We start from the raw sequence: 27,013 nt of genomic DNA, 5'->3' as shown, positions 1-27,013 counted from the left end.
AGCACCCGGCAGGAAGGAGATGGGCTTGGGGGCTCGGGGCGTGCCCTGGGGCAGGTGGAGCGTCCGGCCTCTGATGTCCCGCGCAGGACCCTGAGGTCGCGGTGCAGAGAAGGGTCGGAGTGAGGATCTGACAGCCTTGCGCGCGCTGGAGACGGGGAAAGGCTCGCAGCATTAAGGTGCGGGGCGAGGGTGCGGGAGCCAAGGTCCCTCTGAGGTTCTTTTGGCTTATTCACCGATTTCATTCCGCTCTTGGTTTTAGTTTTCCTGCGCTGGCTCTGTGGGTGCTTGGAACCAGAGCCCCTTAGTCGAAGCGTTTCCTGCTGCCAGCTACCACCAAGTCCTTAGGCCGAGGCCGTTTCTCTCCTGGTGATGTGAATCCTCGTTTTGTTGTTGTTGTTGTTTACTGAAGTCCTGGGCTGATTAGACACAGCAATGGAAGCTGGGGGTGGCCTGGGCCGTGCATTGAATTTATGACTTTAGCAAGTCCCTAAATTCCTCTCTGCCTCACTTTTGCTGTCTTTTTTAGGTTAAAAATATTTTGGAGAATAGAAAACAAAACAAAACAAAAATAATGGCTTATAGTGCCAATATGGAATTATAGTCACTCCTAACATTTTGGTATATTGTTTTGCATTTGCTTTGTTTTTATCCTATGCTTATGTATTTTTAATTTTTTTCCATCACTGTCATCATATTTCCTATTCGGGTCTCCAGCCTGCTTTAAAAATTTTTTAATCGTAAATTTCCATAAAAATTTTATTTCAGCCAATTTCTTTTATAACACGTTCTTCATGAATCTTATCTGATATCTGCATGATATTCCGCTCATACTTTGCCCAATTAATTAGACATTAAGGTCGTGTGTACTTTTTAAATTATGATACAGTAATTTCTAAATAGTGTATAATTTCAATTTTTGTTTCTTAGTTATCATAACAGTTCTTAAAAGGTGATAACAAATTTTTAAGTGGATATATTTTTCCCCCTTCCTTGGTTTATAATTTTATTGCTCTGTGGTCTGAGAATGTGGCTGTATTTACGCTTTTTGAAATTGAAGTTTTTGATTGATGGTTGATTTCGTAAATAAGTTTAGGCACAGTTTTGTATAAATGATTGGGCACAAAATTATTTATATTAGATCAAGCTTTGTAAAATGTATTATCCGTATCTGCTATGTCTTTTTAAAATTTTTATCTACTTCATCTAATTTCTGAAAGAGCTGTTTTTCAAATGTGTTTGTGGATTTACTATTTCCTCTTTATATTTCTTCTTTTTTGTTTTTTTTTTTTGAGACGGAGTCTCGCTCTGTCGCCCAGGCTGGAGTGCAGTGGCAAGATCTCGGCTCACTGCAAGCTCCGCCTCCCGGGTTCACGCCATTCTCCTGCGTCAGCCTCCCGAGTAGCTGTGGTTACTGGCACCCACCACCACGTCCGGCTAATTTTTTGTATTTTTTAGTAGAGACGGGGTTTCACCGTGTTAGCCAGGATGGTCTCCATCTCCTGACCTCGTGATCCGCCCACCTCGGCCTCCCAAAGTGCTGGGATTACAGGCGTGAGCCACCGCGCCCGGCCTCCTGTTTATATTTCTAACAGTTTGTGCATTATATATTTTAAAGTGCTGTTATGGAGTATAAAAACCACATGGCTGTTAAAGTAATAAACAAAGAAACATTTTGGCTTATATATCTTTTTGTGCATTTGAATTATTTTCTTGGTTTGAATTTTTAGAAGGAAATGGCTGTCAAGGCAAGTTGGCCTTTTAAAGATTTGACAGGTGTATACTGTTGGCTGCATCAGAGTTCTTCTTTCACTAAACCCTGGTCAGCCCCAGGAATTAAAAAAAAATTACACACACACACACAGACACACGCATATAGTAAGTCTTCACTGTCATCCATAGGTTCTTGGAAACTGCAACTTTAAGCCAAACAACATATAATAAAACCAATTTTTCAGTCAACATTGTAACAAAACAACATTGATTGAAAAAATACTTTCTGAGGATCTGCTGTATGTTATTTTGCTTAAAATCACAGTTTCCAAGAACCTACACATGATGTTAAGTGAGGACTTAGTATGTGTGGAGTGTGTGTGTGTGTACATGTATCAGTGTTATTTTGAGAGAAGCAAGAAGTGGGATAATTTTTACAATCTCCTTTGATTTTTATTGTGGTTGACGGTTTTTCTGTAGATCTGTAATCACTTGAATTTTCTTTTTTGTGTGTGGATTGTCTGTTCTTGTCCTTTTGTGCTTCTGGTTTCTAACTTTTAACTCAAGGAGGTTAATGTCTTTCAGCTCTTAACACTGTAGGAATTACGTTGCTATTTCTTCTACCACAAAACACCTTATTGAAAAAGAAAAACTCCGGCACACCAAACCGATGCCTCAAATTCACCCTAACTGCCCCTGCTCCCCCTGGATCTTAGCAGAAATTTCAGTGTGGCTAACAAAGCAGATAGAGTTCCTATGGGGCCTAAAGCTTATGCAATTTGGGAAACTTCTTTAACCATTTTATTTTTTTGAGTGGTGAGATTTTAGCATATTTTGGCTAAAATATGGGAAAAAATAATGCCCAGTGAGATTACATGATTTTCCTGGGATTAATAGATTCATGTCTCAATTTCCCGCAGAGAAAGGGAGTGGGGTGGTGAGGAAGGGAAAGTGGTATGGAGAGCTAGGACCCTTTGCCTTCTTTCAGGATAAGAAAGAAAAGGAATAGCCGAGCTTGCCATACACAAGTGGCCCCATTCATTTGTAATATTCCTTCGGTATCCTTTTATTGTCTGTGAGATCCATAGTGATGATCTCTCTTTTGTTTCTGATATGAGTAATTTTTGCCTTCTCTCTTTTTTTCTTGATTAGGTTGACTACAGGTTTACCAATTTTATTGATCTTTTCAAAGAAACAGCTTTTGTTTTATTTTCTCTATTGTTTCCTGTTTTCAGTTTCATTGATTGCTCTAATTTTTATTATTTTTATTCTTCTGCTTGCTTTAGGCTTGTATTGCTCTTCCTTCTCTTGTTTCCTAAGGTGGAATTTTAGATGGTCAATTTTAGATCTCTTTTTAAAATATATGTATTTAATGCTATAAGTTTCCCTCGAAGTACTGCATTGTTGCATCCCATGAATTTTGAGAAGTTGCATTTTCATTTAGTTCAAAATATTTTAAAATTTCTTTTGAGATGTCTTCTTTGACCCATGTGTTATTTAGAAACACGTTGTTTAATCTTCAAATATTTGGAGATTTTTCAGCTCTCTTTTTGTTATTAATTTCTAGTTTAATTCTGTTGTGGTCTGAGAGCATACTTTATATGATTTCTGTTCATTTCACTTTGTTAAAGTGTGTTTTATGGGACAGAATGCAATCTCTTTTGGTAAATGTTCCATGTGAACTTGGAAGAATATGTATTTTGTTGTTGGATAGAGTATTCTATAAATGTCAATTAGATCAAACTGGTTGAGAGTGCTGTTGAGGTCAATTAAATCATTACTGACTTTCTACCTGCTAGATTTACCAATTATTGAGAGATAAGTATTGAAATATCCAACTATAATAGTGACTTTGTGTATTTTTCCTTGCATAGCTATCATTTTTTGTCTCAGGTATTTTGATGCTTTGCTGATACATGCATGCATGTTAAGGATTGTTTTATCGTCTTGGAGAATTGACCCCTTTAATATTATGTAATGTCCTTCTTTATCCCTGATGATTTTCCTTGCTATAAAGTCTGCTTTGTCTGAAATTAGCTACTCAGCTTTCTTTTGATAGTGTTAACATGATATATCTTTCTCTATTCCTTATAACCCATCTGAGTCTTATATTTAAGGTGGGTTTCTTGTAGACAGCATATGGTTAGGCCTTGCTTTTTTACTACTCTGACAATCTCTGTCTTTTACTTGGATATATTTAGACCATTCACATTGAAAGTGATTATTGATATAGTTGGATTAATATCTACTATGTTTGTAACTGTTTTCTATTTGTTACAGTTGTTTTTTGTCACTTCTTTCCCGGGTCCCATCCATTGTAATGACTGTTTATCAATGTTTTCCCAGAGATTGCCTGAGCTCTCAACCAATATCATGTCTAGCTCTGTGTGCAGCAAAATATACTTCCTCATACCTGTGCATAATAAGGCAGGTGCGAAGGTGTTCATGCAGCACTGCCTTTAAAGTGGGAAAACCCAGTCTTCATCAATGGGGCAATAGGAATTTAAATATGGTTCACTGACCTACAGGAATACCAGGAGGCAGTCAAACTAAGCCAATACATCTGTATGTCCTGGAATATAGCAAATTCTGACATATATTGTTAAGTAAAAAATGTTAGCTGCAGTCCAATATATATATATTATAATTCTTTTATGTAAAAATCGTGTGTGTGTGTGTGTGTGTGTGTATGAATGTCTAAATGCCCAGAAAAATGTGTGTCTAAATGCACAGAAAAATCTCTAGGTTTATACAAACTGTGTGGATGGCAGATTTGGGAAAGCAAAGAAATATTAATCATATTTTTTCTGACAAAACTTATATTCATGTATTTGTAAGCTTTAAACACACACACACACACACACACACACACACACACACACACAACTTGTTTAAGACCAGACTGGTCAACATGGTGAAACCCTGTCTCTATAAAAATACAAAATTTAGCCAGGCATGATGGCAGGCGCCTGTAATCCCAGCTACTGGGGAGGCTGAGGTGGAAGAATTGCTTGAACCCGGGAAGGTGGAGGTTGCAGTAAGCCAAGATCACACCACCGCACTCCAGCCTGGGCAACGGAGCAAGACTCTGTCTCAAAACAAAAAAGAAAGAAAGGGCTGGGCATGGTGGCTCATGCCTGTAATCCCAACATTTTGGGAGGCTGAGGCAGGCAGGTTGCTTGAGCCCAGGAGCTCAAGACCAGCCTGGGCAACATAGGGAGACCCCGTCTCTACAACAAATACAAATATTTGCCAGGTGTGGTGGTGTGTACCTGTAGTCTCAGCTACCCAGGAGGCTGAGGTGGAAGAATCGCCTGAGCCTGGGAGGTCAAGGCTAGAGTGAGCTGTGATTGCACCACTACACCCCAGCCTGGGTGACAGAGTGAGACCTTGTCTCAAAAATAAAAAATAAATTAAAAGTAGGCGGGGCATGGGTGGCTCATGCCTGTAATTCCAGAACTTTGGGAGGACTAGGTGGTTGAATCACCTGACGTCAAGAGTTCGAGACCAACCTGGCCAAACATGGTGAAACCCTGTCTCTACTAAAAATACAAAAATTAGCCATGTGTGGTGGTGCGTGCCTGTAGTCCCAGCAGGCAGAGGCAGGAGAATCGCTTGAACCCAGGAGGCAGAGGTTGTAGTGAGCCGAGATCGAGTCCCTGCACTCCAGCCTGAGTGACAGAGTGAGACTCTGTCTCAAAAATAAATAAATAAATAAATAAATAAATAAATAAAAATTTTTAAAAATCAAAGAAGCTTAATGCTTTCCCTCACAAGGAAAGAACATCTGCCTGACATAAGTAACCCTCTCTAACCTCAGCATTTGGCGGCTCTTCTGAAATGGGTGGTCCATACTCATGGTGATCTGGTGCTAGAGATGCAGGAAGCAAAGATGTTCCTCAGTACTTGCCAAGCTCAATGGTTCCCTTTCCCTAGTCTTTAGGATTTTGGGCAAATTTATTCAAGATGGATACATTTGGTTCCACAAGGTGGACACTTTGGGGTTCACAAGGATGGGGGCCACAGCTCACCAGGGCGGAACTTGAGCCCCATATGACTTGGGGGGTTGATGGTGGCAGAGAAGTCTCTGCTGGGTGTGTGGGAGGATCCCTCTGAGCGAGGGAGGAATCTGGTAAAAGTGGTAAAGATCCACTCATCAGGACCTGTGCTTCTCGCCTATGATTTTCAGGATCCATGGGCTAAGCAGCTTCTGTGAGGTTGTAGTGTTGCTGTAGTATCCATGCAGGCATCGGGGGACAAGGATTCCTGATATACCTTCCCCTTGAGGCCTTGCAAAAAGAAAAACAGGAGAGTCTCGATACATGCACCAAGTCAAGGTGTTGGTTACTTATTAAGTAATGACTGATTTTTTTCTGTGACTCAGTCGAGTCAGATGTTGTGTCAAATTCAACACAGAAAGAGCCAGGCATATAACACTTGATGGGCCTAGGGTTACCACAGGATCCAGCCACATTTGATTCAGGATCTCAAAGCCAGAAAACTCTGTTTCTGTTTCTTTCGATTTCTTCTCAGAAAGAGGAAACCACACACAGAGAATTACCTGCTCAGTTATTCCCCAAAGTTAATCTCATTTGGGAAGGCGGGTGAGGGTTTTATCCTTCCCTCTTGGGCATCACTGTCAATTTTATTGCCATGGTTTATCAAGGTGAATTTCAATAGTGTCTGACCTGCAAATTAGTTTTCTGCCATTTGGAATCAAGGATGTACGGGTCAATAGCTGCAGGAGACTTCAGAGATGTCCCCATGCTTAAAAAATTTCTCTCAGGAGAGTAGTAAGGTACGGTGGCTATTGTCATCACAGGTTGGAAGACAAGACAGTCACAAATGTTAGAGAATTTATTCTGATGGAAACTTCTCCTCCAGGGTACATTATAATGGACATGAAGACTCAACTTCAGGAAGATGTAAGTTTTCCCCGGTTAATCTACAGATCCAGTGCATTCAAAATGCCAACAAGATTTCCCTCACAAGCTGATTATCAAATTCATATGGAAGTATAAAGGGCCAAAAATAGCTGAATAATTTCGCTGAAGGGTAAGGGGTGACCCATTATTCCAAATATCATGATTTATAAACTCTAGTAATTTAAACATGAATAGAACAATGAAAGAGAGTAGGGGGCCTAGAAAATACAGATGTGAAAATGTTGGAGATGGCTGGGCACTCCCATGGGTAAAGGATTCGATCATTGGTGCTGTGACATTGGCTTCCCATGTGGGAAAAACGTAAAACTTGAACTCTATCTCAAACCATTCACAAACATATACTCCAGATAGAATAAATATGAAAAGCAAAGTTTCAAAACTTTTTTAAAAAATGTGTTTTTAAGACAGAGACATGATAAGGAACAGAATTTCTTGGTCAAAATATAAAAGCACAAGCCATAAAAGTGTGATGTTACCATTCAAACATTTGTTTAAAGTATGCAGGGCAAAAACCAATACAAAGTTAAAGGACAAGTCTCAAATTAGTAGGAGATATTGCAGTGCATAAAAGTAACAAGATCTTTATCCATAACATATCAGACTCTCACAAAGTAATAAGTTAAAGACAGCAGAATTAAAAATGGGCAAAGTACATGACCAAGCCAATATCCAAATAAAAAGGTGCCAAACCTTACTTGAATCACTGAGATGCAAATGAAAACAACCAATATCATTTTATATTCAAATTAGCAAAATGAACAAGACCAATAACATCAAGCATGAGGGAGGATATGACCAAATAACTGTGATGCAATGCTGATGGGGATGTAAATTGTTACAACTGCTGTGGAGATAATTTGGGATACCTAGTAAAAATATCTATTAAAAACGAAGATGCTCTGGCCCCAGAACTTCCACTTCCAGGTTCATTGCTCAGAGAAGCTTTGATGTATAAGAGTGTTCACAGAAGCACAAACAACAGAAATTGGAAAATTATAATAATAATTACAAACTAATATCTAATAATAGGGGAATGAATAAAATTGTAATACATTAATAAAATATGACACAATAAATGAACTAGATCCACAGGCATCAACACGGGTAAATCTCAAAAATATGTTGAATGAAATAAGCAAATTTTAAAAGTGCATGTACACTCTGACATTATTTATAAAAAATAAAAGCACATGCCATATATTATTCATTATTATGTCATTGTTTATAGATACTTACATAATAAGAGAATCACAAATATAAAAGAAGCCTGAAGGCAGAACCCAGAAATTTCAAGATAGGGTATGCAGTATGGAGGATGGAATGGGGGTGAAGAAGGGGTCTCAACACAAGCATTTTATTTATTGAAATAAAAGACTGAAGCAAATTTGGCAAAAGTTAAATTTGCTAAATCTGACAGATTTATTTAGCAAATCTGCTAATTTGCTAAATAAACTTGAAGCTAGTATATTACCTTCAGTAGTTTTCTTTATATTTGGCATAATTCATAATTCATGGGAGGAGGTAATTACATATTAAAAATATATATTCACTGGCTGGGTGCAGTGGCTCATGCCTGTAATCCCAGCACTTCGGGAGGCCAAGGTGGGTAGATCACCTGAGTTCAGGAGTTCGAGACCAGCCTGGCCAACATGGTGAAACCCTGTTTCTACTAAAAATATAAAAATTAGCCGTATGTGGTGGCGGGCACCTGTGGTCCCAGCTACTCAGGAGGCTGAGGCAGGAGAATTGCTTGAATTGGGAGATGGAGGTTGCTGTGAGCCGAGACCGTACCACTGCACTTCAGTCTGGGTGACAGAGTGAGACTCCATCTCAAAATAAATAAATAAATAAAAATAAAAAAGTATATATTCATAATTAACAGAATAACTGTATGTAATGAGTACCTGCTGTGTTCCAGGCACTGTTTAAAGTATAGGCATACCTCATTTTATTGCACTTTATTTTTTATTGTGCTGCACGGATGTTGTATTTTTAGCAAATTGAAAGTTTGTGGCAACCCTGCATGGAGCAAATCTATCAATGCCGTTTTTCAATAGCATGTGTTGACTTTGTGCCTCTGGGTCACCTTTTAATAATTCTTGCAATACTTCAAACTTTTTCATTATTATTGTATCTGTTCTGGTGACTGTAATCAGTTATTTTTGATGTTACTATTTTAATTGTTTTAGGGCACCATGAACCATGCCCATTTACGACAGTGAACTTGATCCATAAATGTTGGGTGTGTTCTGACTGCTCCATGACCAGCCATTCTGTATCTCCTTCTCCTTAGGGCCCCCTATGCCCTGAGCCACAAAAATAATAAAATTAGGCCAATTAATAACCCTACAATGGCTTCTAAGTGTTCAAGGGAAAGGAAGAATTGCACATCTCTCACTTTAAATCAAAAGCTAGAAATGATTAAGTTTAGTGAGGAAGGGATGTTGAAAGTGGAGATAGGCTGAAAGCTAGGTCTCTTGTGTCAAATAATTAGCCAAGTTGAGAAGCTAGAGAAAAAGTTCTTGAAGGGAATTAACAGTTCTAATCCAGTGAGCACATGAATGATAAGAAAACGAAATAGCCTTATTGCTGATATGGTGAGAGTTTTAGTGGTCTGGGTAAATTGGAACAGCCACAAAATTCCCGTAAGCGAAAGCCTAATCCAGAGCAAAGTCCCAGCTCTCTTAAGTTTTATGAAAGCTGAAGTGGTGAGGAAGCTGCAGAAGAAAAGTTTGAAGCTAGGAGAGGTTGGTTGATTCAAGTGGTTTAAGGGAAGATACCATCTCCTTAACATCAAAATGCAACGTGAAGAAGCAGGTGCTAATATAGAAACTAATAGGTGCTGCAGCACAGCAAGTTATCCAAAAGATCTTTCTAAGATTATTGACAAAGGTGGCTACACTAAACAACAGATTTTCAATGTAGACAAAACAGCCTTATATTGGAAGAAGATGCTACTAGATCTTTCATAGCTAGAGAGAAGTCAATGCCTGGCTTCAAAGGACAGCCTGCCTCTCTTGTCCAGGGGCTAATGCAGCTGGTGACTTTAAGTTGAAGCCAATGCTCATTTACCATCCTAAAAACCCTAAGGCCCTTAAGAATTATGCTAAATCTGCTCTACTTATACTCTATAAATGGAATCGCAAAGCCTGGATGACAGCACATCTGTTTAGGGCATGGTTTACTGAATATTTAAAGCCCACTGTTGAGACTCACTCAGGAAAAAAGATTCCTTTCAAAATATTAGTGCTCATTGAAAATGTACCTGGTCACCCAAGAGATCTGATGGAGATGTACAAGGAGATTAATATTGTTTTTCATGACTGGTAAAACAACATTGATTTTACATGGACCAAGGAGTAATTTTGACTTTCAATTCTTATTATTTAAGAAATGCATTTTGTAAGGCTAGAGCTGCCACAGATGATGATTCCTCTGATAGATCTGGGTGAAACCTTCTGGAAAGGATTCACCATTCTAGATGAAACAAAGAATATTTGTGATTCATGGGAGGAGATAAAAATACCAACATTAAGAGGAGTTTGGAAGCAGGTGATTCCAATTCTGATGGATGCGTTGGAAGGGTTCAAGACTTCAGTGGAGGAAGTAACTGCAGATATGGTAGAAATAGCAAGAGAACTAGAATTAGAAGTGGAGTCTGAACACGTGGCTGAATTGTTGCAATCCCATGATCAAACTTGAATACATGAGTTTATTCTCTCTGATGAGCAAAGAAAGTGGTTTCTTGAAATGGAATCCACTCCTGGTGAAGATGGTGTGAACATTGTTGAAATGACAACAAAAGATGGAGAATGTTACATAAACTTAGTTGATAAAGAGGCATCAGTATTTGAGAGGAGTGACTCCAATTTTGAATGCTGTTCTACTGTAGGTAAAATGCTGTCAAACAGCATCTCATGCTACAGATAAATCTTTTGTGAAAGGAAGAGTCAATAAATGTGGCAAGATTTGTTGTTGTCTTATTTTACGAAATTGGCACAGCCATGCCAACCTTTGGCAACCACCATTCTGATCAGTCAGTAGCCACTGACATCAAGGCAAGATGCCCTCCATCAGCAAAAAAATTATGACTCACTGAAAGGTCAGGTGATTTTAGCATGTATTTGGTAATAAATTATTTTTTGATTAAGACATGTACATTGGTTTTTTCAGACGTAATGTCTTTGTACACTTAGTAGACTACCTTATAGGGTAAACATAACTTTTATGTACACTGGGAAACCAAAAAATGTATGTAACTGGCTTTATTGTGATATTTGCTTTATTGTGGTGGTCTGGAACTGAACCTGAGATATCTCTGAGGTTTGCCTGTACTGGAATTTCCAAGGTTAGTGAAACATCCTTTCTGCAGCCTGAGTGGTGAGATTTAGGCCAGTCTCAAAAATATCAAAAGTAACTAGAATATAATGTAATAACAGTGATCATTAAGATAACAATGCTAGCAGCTACCATTGACTGAGTATGTGCCATGCACTCTGCAAGCACTATTTTATTAATGCTTGTGTGTGAGGTAGATATTATCATTATTCTTGTTTTATATTCAAGGTTCAGAGAGGTTAATTCACTTGCTCAGAGTCACACAGGTAGCCCAGATCTGCTATGTGCCAGCCCTAATTACTGAGCCATCCTGTCTGTCCCACCTTTTCTGACCCAACTCCCCACTTCTCCTGAACCACCGGCGGTGTAGCTGGCTTTGAATATAGGTGCTCTTTTTATATAGGTACTCTCGAAAGGATCAACTTTACTTTTTTTTTTTTTTTCAAATAATCCAATAACTTTGACTTTTTATTAGGTTACACTGGCCTTCTCCCAAGTTTTTCATCAAACTCATGAAGCCTGCTGCTCCTTAAATTCTCAAGGCGTTGGAGTCAGGCCGCCTGGGGTGAATCCTAGCTTTCAGATTTATCAAATGTGGTGTGCTTTCTAGGATGCCATTGAGCCCTGCTAAAGGAGTTGCTAATATCCACCTCGTTCTGCCGTTAAGAAAGCAACAAGAAAAAGAACGCAAAACTCCCAGCACAGTGCTGGTGCCTCTGAGGTACTCAGCAGATGGGAGCTTTGTTCTTAGTTGTATTAAGGTGGGGAAGCAACATGGGGCCTTGTCCTGCGGGCACACTTGAGTTAACATCACACTGGGGCTCCTTCAGGCCCTGGGCCGAGTTGGGGCACAGGCCGAGTTCGGGTGTTGCTGTAGCCTCAGAACCACCCAGAGTTGACTGAAGACACTCGGGGGCCTCCATAACTGAGAGCAGGCAGAGGCATTTTTTTTAACCCAGTGTGGACCCCCAAATGGAACATTTTCCTTCCCTAGGTGAACGCCTTCAGAACCCTCCGAAAATCACAGTTTCACTTTTAGCAAAGCCCCGCTGCAGCAGGGGAAAGCCCCCACAAACCCAGTCCTCTCCAAAGGGAGTGTTCCGAGCCCCCTGCTTCCTCTGCCCTTGTCTTCCCCCCGGTTAATTCCTTCGCTCCAGCTCCTTCTGCCTTCTTTCTTTCTTTGCCTTTTCGAGGCCCGCTCTTCTCTGATTTTGAAGGGCTGGCGCAGGCTTGGGCACTTCTTTCAGATTCTGTATTGTCTGTCTGCCCTGTGGCTTCTCCTTCTGCAACTCCGAGCAACTCTGTGCTTGGATTGCAGCTCCCAATAGTCCTGCCCTGACTTGCCCCAGGCACAGGGCAGAGATGAACCAGGGACTGTACCCAGGGTTTTGAGTTCCTGCCATGTTTATAGCATCAACTCTCCTTTAGCTCTTGGGAAAAAGAGTTTTAAAGTGCTGCAATCTTCTAACACAAAATTATATCAGTGCTGAAAATGTGTTTTCCACTTATACCCCAGCAGGAAAAAAAAAAAAGATGGTATCTGTTTCATTTGAGAGTCATTATGACCTCAGAAAGCAATATCCGAAGCTATCAAAATGTTTATACCTGTATATTCAGTAATTCAATTTGGAACATTTCTCCAGTGGATGTAATCTTAGTCTTGGCACAATAGAGTATGAACAGAGATGTTAAATGTTAAAAGCAATGGAAATGTTCAGAAATAAAGCAATATTTAAGTAAACAATGATAATGCATTCAATATAATTTTAGGCATTAACATGATGATGTTTTAGAATTACGAAACCTATGGAAAGGTTGACAAGGAAAACACAGACAGCATGCTTGATATAAACATACATTCAGCATGATTATAACTATGTAAAATGTAAAAAATGTTTTTAAAACATTAGAAGAAAATATACCAAGATGCGTTTCCCTTGCTGTTGTTTCTAGTGGCTAATTTTTGCAATGTGTATTACTGCAGTTATATCACCTTTACAAATGGAAAGCTTAAAAATAACTCACTTCCCTTCCCAGAGAGCAATGCTCAGTGCAAAGCCACACTCCGCTCCAGAGATGGCCTTCAGCACTGGACTTTTTGGGAGCCAGAATCAAGCAGTATGTGTCACTTCTTGTCTCATGTTGTTGGTGCCACTTACTCATATGTTGTCTCATCATTCTGCAGTTGTTTAATGTGTTTATATCTTTCTCTACAACCATTTTTTAAAAGCTATTTTTAAAATTGTGGCAAAACGTATGCATAACATAAATTTACCATTTTAGTCATTTCTAAGTATACACTCCAGTGGCATTAAGTATATTTATGTTTTTGTGCAATCATTACCACCATGCATCCACAGAACTTTTTCATCTTCCTAAACTAAAACTCTGTACCCACTAAGCACCAACTCCCCATTCCTCCTCCCCCAGTTCCAGGTAACCGCTATGCTATTTTCAGTTTCTCTGACAAATTCAGAGACACTACTCTTGGTACCTCCTACAAGTAGAGTCATACTGTATTTACCTTTTTGCACAATCGTTTTTTAAAACTTTAAAAAAAATTAATTAATTTTTTTGAGACAGTCACACTCTGTCACCCAGGTTGGTCGGTGTTTGCAGTGGCACGATCATGTCTCACTGTAGCGTTGACCTCCTGGGCTCAAGTGATCTTCACATCTCAGACTCCTGGGTATTTGGGACTACAGGCACCCACCACGGTGCCCGGCTAATTTTTTAATTTTTTGTAGAGATGAGGTCTCACTATGTTGCCCAGGCTGGTCTCAAACTCCTAGGCTCAAGGGATCCTCCTACTTCAGCCTTTCAAAGTGCTGAGATTACAGAGTGAGCCACCAGACTTGGCCTGCACAATCATTTTAAAAAGCTCTCTGAGGATAAGGACCAAGGCCCTGATTTGTTTTCATTGTAAACATAATGTTCATTTGCTCATTGATTTGATATTGACTGTGCACCCACACATGTGTGCCGGGCGCTGTTCGAGGCAGTGTTTAAGCAACGCTCAAGAAGCACATGTGGTCTCTCAAGGGGACTGTGTAGTGGACAGAGATAACAAAGAAAAACACAGAGAAGAAAAAATGACGGAGAGTGAGAAGTGCTGTAAGTGCAGTGACAGAGACCGCCTCCTGGACAGGCTGCATGTTTGTAGGATGATGGGGAGTGGTCCTGGAGAAGACTGAGGAGGAGCCTTAGGGGGTCCAGGCAGAGAGAGGAGGGGCACAGAGCTGGAGGACAGAAGGGCCTTTGTACAGCGTGTGTGTGTGTGTGTGTGTGTGTGTGTGTGTGTGTGTGTGTGCGCTGGGGGACATGCAGGGAGATGGCAGGCCTCAGCACTGGGGAGAGCTGGAGTGCATTCTAGGTGCAGCAAGGAGCTGGAGCAGGGACCCTCTTCTCCCTGCCCGGCCTGAGAGCAGGGAAGGAGGCCCTGGGCTGTGGCTGATTGCAGTCAACACTGAGGAACAAGTGCCAATGCTTCGTGCAGGGCACAACCTCTGCCACACTTTTACCAATGTGACCTTCTGGGCCAGGTACTGTGAGGTGCTCCATTTCTCAGATAGCAAGGCTGAGGCTCAGATCAGTACTGCCTTGCACACAGCTGGAAGTGGCCAAATCAGCCCGAAACCCCCATTTTGTTCTGTGTCTTTGTGCAGGGCCGGGTGGCTGTGTGTGCTGTGTCTGTTGTGCTGGACATAACAACAGGAAAGCAATTATTACCTCTAATTTTTAGGAGGCCAAAGGACAAGAAGCCACGTGCTCCAGGCCAAAGAGCAACTAAGGGAATGAAGAGTAAATCTGTGATTGAATGAATGAGCAGATGAAAAGAGAAAAGGCCTCCCCCTGCACAAACCTGCAACCCATTCCCTTCCCGGGGTCCTGGGGGGAGGGGGCTTTTCATCACTGCCCTGGGTCAGGGAAGAGAGAGGGAGGCCTTGTGGTGGAGGGGAGGGGAGGAGAGCTCACCATCAGAGGTGTAAAGAAGGTTCTAGTCCCTCCAGAGCACACTCAGGGATGCTTTCTTGTGCTTCTGTCCCAAGGCCTTGTCTCGACCTTGCTTACTATAAACACAGTGCTACGTCCTGCTTTTCTTTTACTTCATTGCATAAACCTTCCCTGAATCGCTTACAGAATCTTTAGAACCACCGTTTTTAGGGTTTGAATACTTGTGTACCAAGTAAATGACCACAGCTTATTGAAACTCCTCTTTATAGTCAACCACTTAGGTTGTTCTGTTGTTATTTCTAGAACACATAACTAATGCCAATAAATAATGATGATGGCATAGATTAGTATTTCCTGAGAATGGATCTCTTGCGTGGGTTCCAAAGCTCTAAGCAATTTATATGGGCCCTGGAGTTTCCTCCACAGCTCCTAAGGCGGCTCTGGCACATGAGGAGTCTGGGAAAAGAGCAGGGGTGATGGGCGCATCTGCCTTGGTAAGTGAACTTGTTGGTTCTGTCCCACGCAGCTTGGGTGTCGGTGTGGGGGGTGTGCTGCTGGGGTTGGAGAGGGGCCGCCCTACATAACGTCCCCACATAAAAGGGGCAGGTGTGCAGGTGGTCCCGGGGCCCACGGCAGCTCTGTCTGACTCGCCCCTACTGGGGGGCTATGGGGGCTGTGGGAGTGGAGGGTGCAGATCACCCTCCTCCAGGGTCCCCCAACCCCTCCTTGGCCATTCCCTTTGACTTTCTTGGGAAAGAGTCCAGGCTTCAGAGGATTCTTTGCCCATTTCAATCTGACCCCATTTGAATCCCCAACGGTCGCAGTAAACCAGGCACACAAAGACAGAGGCTTGTGGCTGGCTTGCGGTTGCTGTGATCATGCTGGAATCAGACAACGGCTGCCCTGGCAGGCAGCACCCAGGCACCTCTCAGGTGGGAAAAGACTGAGCCAGGTGAATGTCCTGGAGCTCCAGCTGGCTCAGGCTCCTATGGGTGATAACTGCACTAGACACCTCTTGGAAGAAGCCAACAGAAAGTGTATGCAGCGGCAACATGAGCAAAGATAAGTGCTGGGACCCGTTCTTCGCTGCCACCTCCAAGTCTGAACAGCAGGCTCTAAGGGGGGCATGGGAGCCCCTCAGGAAGGGCCACTGCCCGTGCCTCACCTCCTGCCCGCCACTCCACTCTTTATTGCCCTACCTGACTGTAACAGGCTGCATGCTCAACATGGTGTCAGCTGCCCCAAGGAGCACCAGGAGGAGACAGGGGTGCCATTCAGACATGAACAGGAGCTCCTACCTGAATGTGCAGACCTCCGCCACTGGAGTTCTCGGGGGAAACATCCATGACAGCCTCCCTGAGCCTTGAAACATTTGCAGACCAAGCAGGCTCAGGTGCCCGTGTTTGCAGGCGGCTTTTTAGAACGTGTCATTTGTCTTATATTGATGTACCCTTCAAAGCCTGCGAGGAAGTGTGGTCTGGTGGGGAGCTCTGTGCAGGCAACATGAGAGTCTGTATTGTCTTCCCAGCTCTGCCCCGGTTGTGAGAGGAGTCCATCTGGGCCACAGGGGTGAGGAGCCGTCACCCCTGCCTTTTGTTTAGCCAGTGACACCTCCCCAGTTATGTGGCGGGTGATGCAGCAATAATGCCCACGAGCTCCTCTCAACAATCAAAACAAAACAGAGAGCCACTCTAAAACAGTGGCTTTCTTGCAAATGGAATATACTGAGAATCTGTGACATGTGCAGGTCGGTAAGTGAGAAGGAAACAGGAACCACCAATCGATTCTGACAATGTAGAAAGCAGTGGAGGTTTGGGGCCAGGAGAACAAAAGACCTATGGGAGAGGAGGTGACCCAGGAAGGGTGGCCATGGACTTGGGTGCATCACCTGAGCCCTGTCACTTGGAAAGAACCCTAATGACCATCTTGATCCTGCCTGCTTAGATACCTTACTGTGCTGCTGCTGACTGTGAAGCGTGGCTACTAAAAATGTTCACTTCATTTTTAAAAAGTAGAACAGGTTCACGGTTATTCCTGTAGAAGACAGTGTCGCTCTCGCCCAAGTGCATTGTGGGAGACTTCCTTAGCAGGATCGAAAGGGGTGGAATTACAGTGGACACTGGAATTCGCTGTGGTTCACACATGTAGACATGACTGTGAATTTCTTGTTTTTTTTTGGTTTTTTTTTTTTGAGATGGAGTCTCACTCTGTCACCCAGGCTGGAGTGCAGTGGCACGATCTCGGCTCATTGCAACCTCTGCCTCTCGGGTTCAAGCGATTCTCCTGCTTCAATCTCCTGAGTAGCTGGGATTATAGGCACCCGCCACCACACCCAGCAATTTTTGTATTTTTAGTAGAGACAGGATTTCACCATGTTGGCCAGGCTGGTCTCCAACTCCTGACCTCAGGTGATCCACCCGCCTTGGCCTCCCAGAGTGTGAGGATTACAGGCATGAGCCACCGTGCCTGGCTGACCGTGGATTTTGTGGCAGCAAAGAGTTCATCTTGGTTCATCAGCTAAGACTGTGGTCAAGTGTAAGCCACTGAGTAGACTTGTTTTTCAGTGATTCTTGGAAGCTTGCAAGGACTTCTTCTGAGTAAAAAAAAAAAACAAAAAAAACCTTTCTGGTAGAGTTAAACATGAATTGGCTTGCCCTGAGAGTTTGGGTTTTATGTCACGAGAGGTAGTTTATGTGGGTTGGGGGCCTGGTGTGGTGGCTAATGCCTGTAATCCCAACACATTGGTAGACTGAGGTGGGTGGATTGCTTGAGCCCAGATTGAGACCAGCCTGGCCAACATGATGAAATCCCATCTCTACAAAAATTCAAAAAATTAGCCAGGCATGGTGGCATGTGCCTGTGGTCCCAGCTACTCAGGAGGCTAAGTGGGAAGATCACTGAAGCCCAGGAGGCAGAGGTTGCATTGAGCCGAGAGGGCACCACTGCACTCCAGCCTGGGTCACAGAGCAAGACCCTATCTCAAAAAAAAAAAAAAAAAAAAAAAATTGTGGGTTAGACAAATATGGGGCAGTGTTGCTGTAAAGGGTGTTCATGTTTTATTTTGGAAGCTGAATTAGGTAGACTTTAAATTCTTTTTGCAGTATAGAGATCTACAGCTCTGGACTAATGGATCAGATTTTGCTAGTTGCAAAGATTTTTGAATTTTAATTGCAGTTTGCTGCTGTTTCACCCACAACAAAAGTAGAGGAAGAACTCATAGCTTATATGCAGTGATCATGAACTCTGGGGCTTTATAGATGAGACCAGGAAAACTTGTGCAGGACCTGAAATTGAACTGCCTTGGCTCTTGTTCCCATGTGCTGGGGGATGGGGCAAGGACATCTCACCAGGTATCAGTGGGTGGTCTACACTATTTGAGTAAAGTCCTATCCTTATAGTGTTGCTTTCCTGCCTGGTGACTTGACTGAGTTTAGGCTTAGTGACCTGCTTATAAAATGGCAAGAGTGTGTACGTGCATAAGTGGTTAATTGACATAATGCAGGTAAATGGAACGGTACCAAATGTGTAACAAATGCTTAATAAATGAAGATGGTGGCTGGCAAGTGGGGGTGAATGTCAATAAACAACATGTAAAGATATGAATCATCTGGTCACTTTAAACTTTTAGTGAGATCAAATGTGGGAAAAACTTCTCTAAAAATAACTAGAATTATGTGTGTGTGTGTGTGTGTCTGTACCCACAGAGAAGTTTTTAACGTAGATATATAAAGTAGATAATCTCATTTATATTTTGGAAAATTTTAATTTTTAAAAATTTTTGTTATTTGATGATGATGATTTGTTTCCCCTTCAGAGGAGGTTTTCCAACTCTAGGAGATGCTGTTGACAATCTCACTTCCGAAGTTAAGGTGCCTTTTGAGTGGCTCTGGCCACTGAGAAGTGAAACCCTGGGAGCAGCTAGAGACGGCCAGCCTGTGGTATTCACAGCCAACGTGTTAAGTGTGAAGTTCTGTGCAAGTAGGTTTTAAATAGGTACAGCCTAAAATACATAATTTTCTTGTTATCAAAATCATGTGCCTTTTTAAGGAAAAATCTAAGAAACACAGAAAAGCAAAGAGAAGAGGAAAATAAAGTATTCATATTGGCCTACCTCCAAAGATGCAACCAGCAACCTCTACTTTATTATCTTCTGGATTCCTTTACTCTCTTAAAAATGGGGTCCTACTCTAGTTGCTCTAATAACACTTCATCACTTTTTAAAAACAGTAATTTGTTTCTTGTCATTATATCTTCTCCATATATACATACACACTCTTTTTTTTTCAAAATGGAGATTGCATTGTTGTTTTGCCTGGCTGTCAGTGTAATACACAGATGGAAGTACTGCACATGCATAAACAAGACGATAAAGATCACTTGTAATCTGCCCCGCACCAACCCCTGTCACAATCAGAGTTACCATTTTGGCATATGCTCTTTACTTTTTTTTTTTTTTTTTTTTGAGACGGAGTCTTGCTCTGTTGCCCAGGTGGGAGTGCAGTGGTGTGATCTTAGCTCACTGCAACCTCCGCCTCCTGGGTTTAAGCGATTTCCCCCGCCTCAGCCTCAGCCTGCTGAGTAGCTGGGCCTACAGGTGCATGCCACCATGCCCGGCTAATTTTTTGTATTTTAGTAGAGACAGGGTTTCACCACATTGGTGAGGATGGTCTTGATCTCCTGACCTCATGATCTGCCTGCCTCGGCCTCTCAAAGTGCTGGAATTATAGGCGTGAGCCACTGTGCCTGGCTGGCATATGCTCTTTCTGAATATTTTGTTTACTGTAGATTCCTAATTAGGGAAAAAGGAGTCAGGCTGGGGGGAGTCAGGCGGGTGGGAGCAAGGGAAAGTAAAAAGAGAAAGCAGATAAGCAACAAGTCTGCCTTTCTTTATGGTCCAGGACACACAGCCCTCCCAAGTAAGTAACTCTCGCCAGACACCTGCAAGTTAGCTCACTGCAACCTTGGTGTTATTAATACTACACAAAGCCCTCTTCAACAGATGGCATAAACACTACCCTGTAAAATCTCCAGCAAGCCTTGGTCTCCTTGCAGTCAGTTTCTCTCTGCTGCCTGCCCGTTGTCCCTCTGGCAACGTATTTTCTAATGAATCTTCTGCCTTCCTTTACCTGCAACTGTTTCGGTAAATCTTACCGGCTGTCATTCCCCCACGACATTTAACACATGTTTCTCACACACAGATAATTTCTCTCCTCTTCTGCCCAGGGCTGGGTTCATAGAATATCTAACGTTTGATAATCTGCTTTTTAAATTTAATAATGCATTGTGAATATCTTTCCACTTATTAAACATTCTTGCACAGCATTATTTTAATGTCATTTATTTATTACCTTGCATGGATGTATTCTCATTTATTTAACTGATAGATACTTAGGTTTTTAGCATGTTTTTCTTTGTTTTGAGACAAGGTCTTGCTCTGTCACCTAGGCTGGAGTGCAGTGGTATGATCCTGGCACACTGCAGCCTCAACCTCCTGGGCTCAAGTGATCCTCCCACCTCAGCCTCCTAAAGTGCTGGGATTATAGGCATGAGCCACAGGGCCCAGCCAGTTTTTAGCATGTTTTCAATGTGCTCACAATACTCTGATGCATGTCTTTGCCACTAATAATTCTTGTGGGGCTGGGCATGGTGGCTCACCTGTAATCACAGCACTTTGGCGAGTCACTTGAGGCCAGCAGTTCGAGACCAGCCTGGCCAACATGGCGAAACCCTATCTCTACTGAAAATACAAAATTTAGCCTGGTGTGGTAGCATATGCCTGTAATCCCAGCTACTCGGGGGGATGAGGCATGAGAATTGCTTGAACCTGGGAGGCGGAAGTTGCAGTGAGCCAAGATCGTGCCACTGCACTCCAACCTAGGGGACAGAGTGAGACTCTGTCTCAAAAAAAAAAAAAATTATTATTATTATTGTGCATAACCAATAATATCATGAATATTTTCATGATATATTCATAGAAGTGAAATTGCCGGTTCAAAAAAATACACAAATTTGAGGCTCTAGATATGTATTGCCAAATTGCCCCTGAGAATGGTGGGACCAGCCTGGACTCCCAGCAGTGGATTATGAATGGGCCCGTTTATCAGCACTCTCATCCAACTGAAATGTTATATTATGGTACAATCTGGTAAAATCCATTTAAAAAATACATTCTGTTTGTTTATTATTTTAATAATTCCAATTTATATTAGAAACCAGTTTGCATTTAATTTTATTAGATTTTGTTATTAATTAAATTACTAAATTTCTGGTTTCTGTCCTTTTAAGAAACGTTATTTACTTAAATCATTTAGAATTTCTTTTGGTGTCAGATATGAAGGGCTAAAACTCCATTTTTTCCAAATATTTAACCAATTGTCTCGGCACTCTTTATTATAATCTATTATTTTTGTTTGTTTGTTTTTGAGATGGAGTCTTGCTCTGTTGTCCAGGCTGGAATGCAGTGGTGCGATCTTGGCTCGCTCACTGCAACCTCCACCTCTTGGGTTCAAGAGATTCTCCTGCCTCAGACTTCCAAGTTGCTGGGATTACAGGCACCTGCCATCATGCCCGGCTAATTTTTGTGTTTTTGTAGAGACGGGTTTCACCATGTTGGCCAGGCTGGTCTTGAACTCCTGACCTCAGGTTATCTGCCTGCCTCAACCTCCCAAAGTGCTAGGATTACAGGCATGAGCCACCATGCCCGGCTTCTATAATCTATTCTTTCCCCATGTATGTGAATGCTACATTTGTCATGTAATCCACATGTTCCAATGGAGTCTATTCATGCATCACTTCAATGATTGAAATCAGCAATTTAAAATTGATCAGTAAATATCTAGCAGCTGATAATCCCATGAGGCGAGAGAAACTTTTGCCTTTGAGAAAGAAAATGTTTTCCTTCTGATTCTAAAAGAATAGGTGAGTTGCATTCCTCTATCTCTGCCATTTTTCCCTCTGCTAGGACCCACAGATGGGGAAAATGAGACATCTGATGAGGCAGGAGAAACCCAGAAGCCAGAACACGGCTAACCAGTAACGAAGCTGTGGGATCACTGAAGCTCCCCTGCCCCAGGCAGACACGGGTGGTCAAAGTAGAAACTGAAGATCAGCCTCAGAGACTCCCAGACTGAGGAGTCAGCCTAATTTTCTGATAAGAAATTAAAGACTAGGGGCTGGGGGAGTGAGAGAAGTATTATTCTCAAACTTTTAGGAAAAAAAAACAAAATGAAACAAAACAGTGAAAAGAATGATCAGTAAGTCAGTAACTTCATTGTGCGTGTGCTTGCAATGCCATATTTTTAACTGTAGGAATTAGCCATTGTAATAACTAATTCCACTGCTGTAAGGAAGGTATAAGTGAGTGGGAAAGGCTCTTAATTGTGCTGTCTCATCTGATGAGCGTGAGTGTTCACACCACGCAGTCACAGCCAGAGCAGCACACTCTATCTGGGGTGGTGAATTGTAATTTTAGGCAAATATCAGAGGAGAAAATAAATTACCTTGAGTGATTATAAAACTAAAAATAGTAAGAGAAGGACAGGTGCAGTGGCTCACGCCTGTAATCCCAGCACTTTGGGAGGCTGAGAAGGGTGGATCACCTGAGGTTAGGAGTTCAAGACCAGCCTGGCCAACATGGTGAAACCTCGTCTCTACTAAAAATACAAAATTAGCCGGGCATGGTGGTGTGTGCCTGTAATCCCAGCTACTCAGGAGGCTGAGGTGGGAGAATCGCATGAACCCGGGAGGCAGAGGCTTCAGTGAACCAAGATAATGCCACTGCACTCCAGCCTGGGCGACAGAGTGAGACTCGATCTCAAAAAATTAAAAAAAAAAAAAGAGATATCTTATCAAATAAGAAGAAGGGCACGGTCACATGAGGTTTTTATGCAGCACCAAATAACCTGCTCGAGTGGGGAATAAATGCCGACATTTCGGGTTGTAAGCCACTATGATACCCACTTTCCTGCCCCCACCCTCCCTTCTGTTGTTGGTTTGCCCTCCAATTTACTGCTCCCGGTGTGTGTTGAGCTTTGTAAGCTGCCCCAAATCCTTTTTGGGAATTAGGCAATGCAAGGATAAATAAAAACATTGATTCTTAGGAGCTTTTCAATGTATTATAAAATTGAATTTTAACAGACAGGTTAATAAAAATAAAAAGAGGAATACTTTTGTTTTGATCTCTTGTTATTTAAATGAAAGTAATCCCTTTTCCAGGGGAAAGTTTTTGTTTTAACACTCATGGTCAGTGCTGGCCTCCTCTCCTCTCCTCCCCTCTCCTCCCCTTCCCTTCCCTCTTCTCTCCTCTCCTCTCTCTCCCTCCTTCTCTCTCTCACCCTTTCCCCTCCACCCTTCCTCTTGCTGCAGCCTCCTCACAGGGTCATAGGCACAGGCACACAGCTACAGACATGAAGATGCTTTCCTGCTTTACAAAAAAGGATAGTTTAAATACTTCCCTGCATCCTGCTTTTCCTCCTCAATAGTACACTCTGGCAGTGTTGCCAAGTTAATCTATTTTTTTTTTTTTTTTTTGAGATGGAGTCTCACTGTGTTGCCCAGGCTGGAGTGCAGTGGTGTGATCTTGGTTCACTGCAACCTCTGCCTCCTAGGTTCAAGTGATTCTCTGCCTCAGCCTCCCGAGTAGCTGGGATTACATGCCCGACTAATTTTTGTATTTTCAGTAGAGACATAATTTTGCCAGGTTGGCCAGGCTGATCTCAAGCTCCTGACCTCAGGGGATGGCCCACCTCGGCCTCCCAAAGTGATGAAATTGCAGGTGTGAGGCACCGCATCCGGCCCTCTCCTCTCCTTTCCTCTCCTCTCCTCTCCCCTCCCCTCCCCTCTCTCTCCCTCCCTTTCTCTCTCCCCCTTTCCCCTCTGCCCATTTCTCCCTCTTTTTCCCTCCCTCCCTCCCTCCCTCTCTCCCTTCCTTCCTTCCTTCCTTCCTTCCTTCCTTCCTTCCTTCCTTCTTCCTTCCTTTTCTTGGGGAGCAGTGGGGACAGAGCCTTGCTCTGTTGCCCTGGCTGGAGTGCAGTGGCTTGCTGTAACCTCAAACTTCTGGACTAAAGTGGCCCTCTCGCCTCAGCCTTCCAAGTAGCTGGGACTATAGGCATGCACCACCATGCCTGGCTAATTTTTTGGTAGAGACAGGGTCTTGCTTTGTTGCCCAGGCTGGCAAATCTTTCTTTTTTTTTTTTTTTTTTGAGACCAAGTCTTGCTCTGTCGCCCGGGCTGGAGTGCAATGACACAATCTCAGCTCACTGCAACCTCCGCCTCCTGAATTCAAGTGATTCTCCTGCCTCAGCCTCCTGAGTAGCTGGGATTACAGGCATCCACCACCATGCCTGGCTAATTTTTGTATTTTTAATAGAAATGGGGTTTCACCATCTTGGCCAGGCTGGTCTCAAACTCCTGACCTTGTGATCCGCCGACCTCAGCCTCCCAAAGTGCTGGGGTTACAGATGTGAGCCACCGTGCCCGGCCAAATCATTCAAGTCATTGTTTTGATGGCTACACGATATTTTTGGGTATAGAGAGACAACAACTTATTAAATGATTCCCTATTGATTAACTTGGGGTTGTTTCCCATTTTTATTTTCCCCAAACAATATTGATAGAATCATCTTTGTATATTTATTCTGATGCAATGATGCTTCTACTTTCCCGGGGACCTATTCCCACGAGTGCTGAGTGACAGTCCCTGATTCATATTAAACACTACTAGATGGTGCCCACCTGTTTTCCGCAAGGCTGTAGTGCTTGCTTATCACCTGTGTGCCCTTGGCCACAAGCTTTCCAGCAGTGAGCAGCATCACTGTTTTACATTTTTACTCACTCAGTGACATTTGTATGCAAATGACAGATTATTATTTTTCTGGAATATGTATGCTTAACCATGCCAGGGTCATAACTCATGCTATGAAAAAGATTTTGGTGTAGAGGTCATGGCAGAAGAAATGAGAATGTGTGAATCAGCCTTCTTCTCTTAGACGCACACACACACAAAGGTCTTAACTGAGCTTGGATATTAAAAGCAGTGTGGGGGAGAGGGTGGGGAGGTTTGGAGTTACCATCAGGAGCGTCTGACCAGGCTCAAACGTGGGATAGCTGTCCATTGAACAGCCCTGTATGTCATAATGACTAGGAAAAATTTGTAAGACAGATGTTCCAGGCCGGGCACAGTGGCTCACGCCTGAAATCTCAGCACTTTGGGAGGCCGACGCAGGAGGATCATGAGGTCAGGAGTTCGAGACTGGCCTGACCAACATGGTGAAACCCCGTCTCTACTAAAAAATACAAAAATTAGCTGGGCATGATGGCACGCGCTTGTAATCCCAGCTACTTGGGAGGCTGAGGCAGGAGAATCGCTTGAACCCGGGAGGCGGAGGTTGCAGTGAGCCGAGATCATGCCACTACACTCCAGCTTGGGCAACAGAGCGAGACTCTGTCTCAAAAAAAAAAAAAAAGACAAACGTTCCCCTGCACCCACCCCACCAAATCGCCTGCCACACACAGAAGCACACACAGGCGCACTCTGAAATTACGCAGATAAAAGGCCGACAGCATTACTCCTTCTCCCATTGATAAGCTCCTTTGTGTGCTGGCTGGGGCTGGCGGACTTCCTGACCGAGGAAGATGGAACTGCCAGAGTGAGCACTGGCTCTGGTCTGAGCTGCTGTGAGCCTTTCTTCTCTCCTCCGTCATCCCCTACACCACAAGATAGACCACCCAACATAGCTTTCTGAGTTTCTAGGGAGCTGGGCTTTGAGCAGGGCCCACAAAAGGACTTCAACCAAAGCCTGCTTGTCTTGTGGAAGCCGCCCTACCTCCCTGTTTCCAAACCAGAAGCATCAGTGTGGCTGCAGGGTAGGTACTCGGATAGAAGCAGGGACGACCCAAACTCCATCTTCTGCCCTGGCCCAGCTAGAGCCTTCGTGATCTGAAGGCAGACCCACCTTTTGTGCTGATCACGTTTACTGTTGCTCTCCCTTCCCCATGTCCCCCAAACTTGGCTGAGGCTGAGGTGAGGGTGGAGGGGTGGGAGTCCTGGCTTCCCTTTTGCCTGGCCTGGTCTTGCCCAGACAGCAGGCCTAGCCCAGCAGGCAGCTTCAGGCTCGCAGGATGCTGAAGGGGTACTGGGGAGGGGTGTGTGGGGAAGAGGGGCCTCCACCCCTCCACCAACACCACCTCACATCTTCCCCTCATAACTTTGCCCTCACCCAACCGCAGAGACCTCCACAAAATCTGTGAGAGGCTGTGAACAACACTCCCAGCCAAACACAACTTTTTTGAGAAGGCAATCCATGCTCTCTGCTTGTGTTGGCATCACCCGGGTCTTTCTCTGGTCTGTCCGGGGCTGGCATCAGGCTGCAGCCAGTGAGGCACTGAGGCCACTCACTCTCGGAGCCACGCAAGTGCCAGCCTTGGGCCTGTGTCCCCCCGGCCATGAGAATGAAAGCTGTGGGGTTAGGGACATCTTGTGAGCCAAATCTTTAGTGCCTGAAACACATGCCTGATTGAGATCTGAGTTGTCGAACTTGGTTCTCTAAGGGATTGTCCATTGTACTTGGCAAAGTAAACATCCCGAGTGGTCCTCACAGCCTTGAGGAGCACAGAAAGGTGGGTGGGTGGGTGGGGGAGCCAGCGGGAGGTGCTGGGAGGGGCAGCGGAGAGGGAGGGCTGTGCTCCCAGCTTGTGGGGGCCTAAGGACCTTCTATCTGAGCCTTTTGCTTTGTTCATTCATTCATTTCAATTCTGGCCTCAGGCTTAGGAGTGATTTGAACAGGTGGCAGGAAAGAGCCAGAGGACCCCCACAGGCCTCGGCCCTGGGCTAGTAGGGAGGGAACTGAGGCCTAGAGGCTGTAAGCAAGACTGCGAGCCCTAGGGGCCCAACTATGTCTATCCTGGCGATGCTGCTAGTCCCAGCACAGGGCTGGCTGGGCGCACAGAAGTTTCCCCAAATAGATATATTTGAACCGGCATCAAGAAACTTAAGGGATTGGGCATGGTGGCTCATGCCTGTAATCCCAACACTTTGGGAGGCTAAGGTGGGAGGATTGCTTGAGCTC

General features: G+C 43.4%; 1 protein-coding gene across 3 annotated transcripts in view; it reads right to left on the bottom strand.

Moving 5' to 3' along the window:
- Nucleotides 1-5,648: 5,648 nt before the first annotated feature.
- Nucleotides 5,649-27,013, bottom strand: part of CD8B (CD8 subunit beta) — a 46,618-nt gene continuing 25,253 nt past the window's right edge. For all 3 annotated transcript variants that reach the window (XM_054475763.1, XM_054475765.1, XM_054475767.1), the window contains one exon: nt 5,649-5,999. In XM_054475763.1, coding sequence (XP_054331738.1) covers nt 5,867-5,999 — 133 coding nt within the window. In that variant the 3' untranslated portion in view covers nt 5,649-5,866. The remainder of the gene's footprint in view (nt 6,000-27,013) is intronic.

The sequence above is a fragment of the Pongo pygmaeus genome, chromosome 12 (genome assembly GCF_028885625.2).
Source record: "Pongo pygmaeus isolate AG05252 chromosome 12, NHGRI_mPonPyg2-v2.0_pri, whole genome shotgun sequence".
NCBI lineage: Eukaryota > Metazoa > Chordata > Mammalia > Primates > Hominidae > Pongo > Pongo pygmaeus.
The sequence above is the reverse complement of the archived record's forward strand: the minus strand, read 5'-3'. Positions and strand labels throughout refer to the sequence as shown.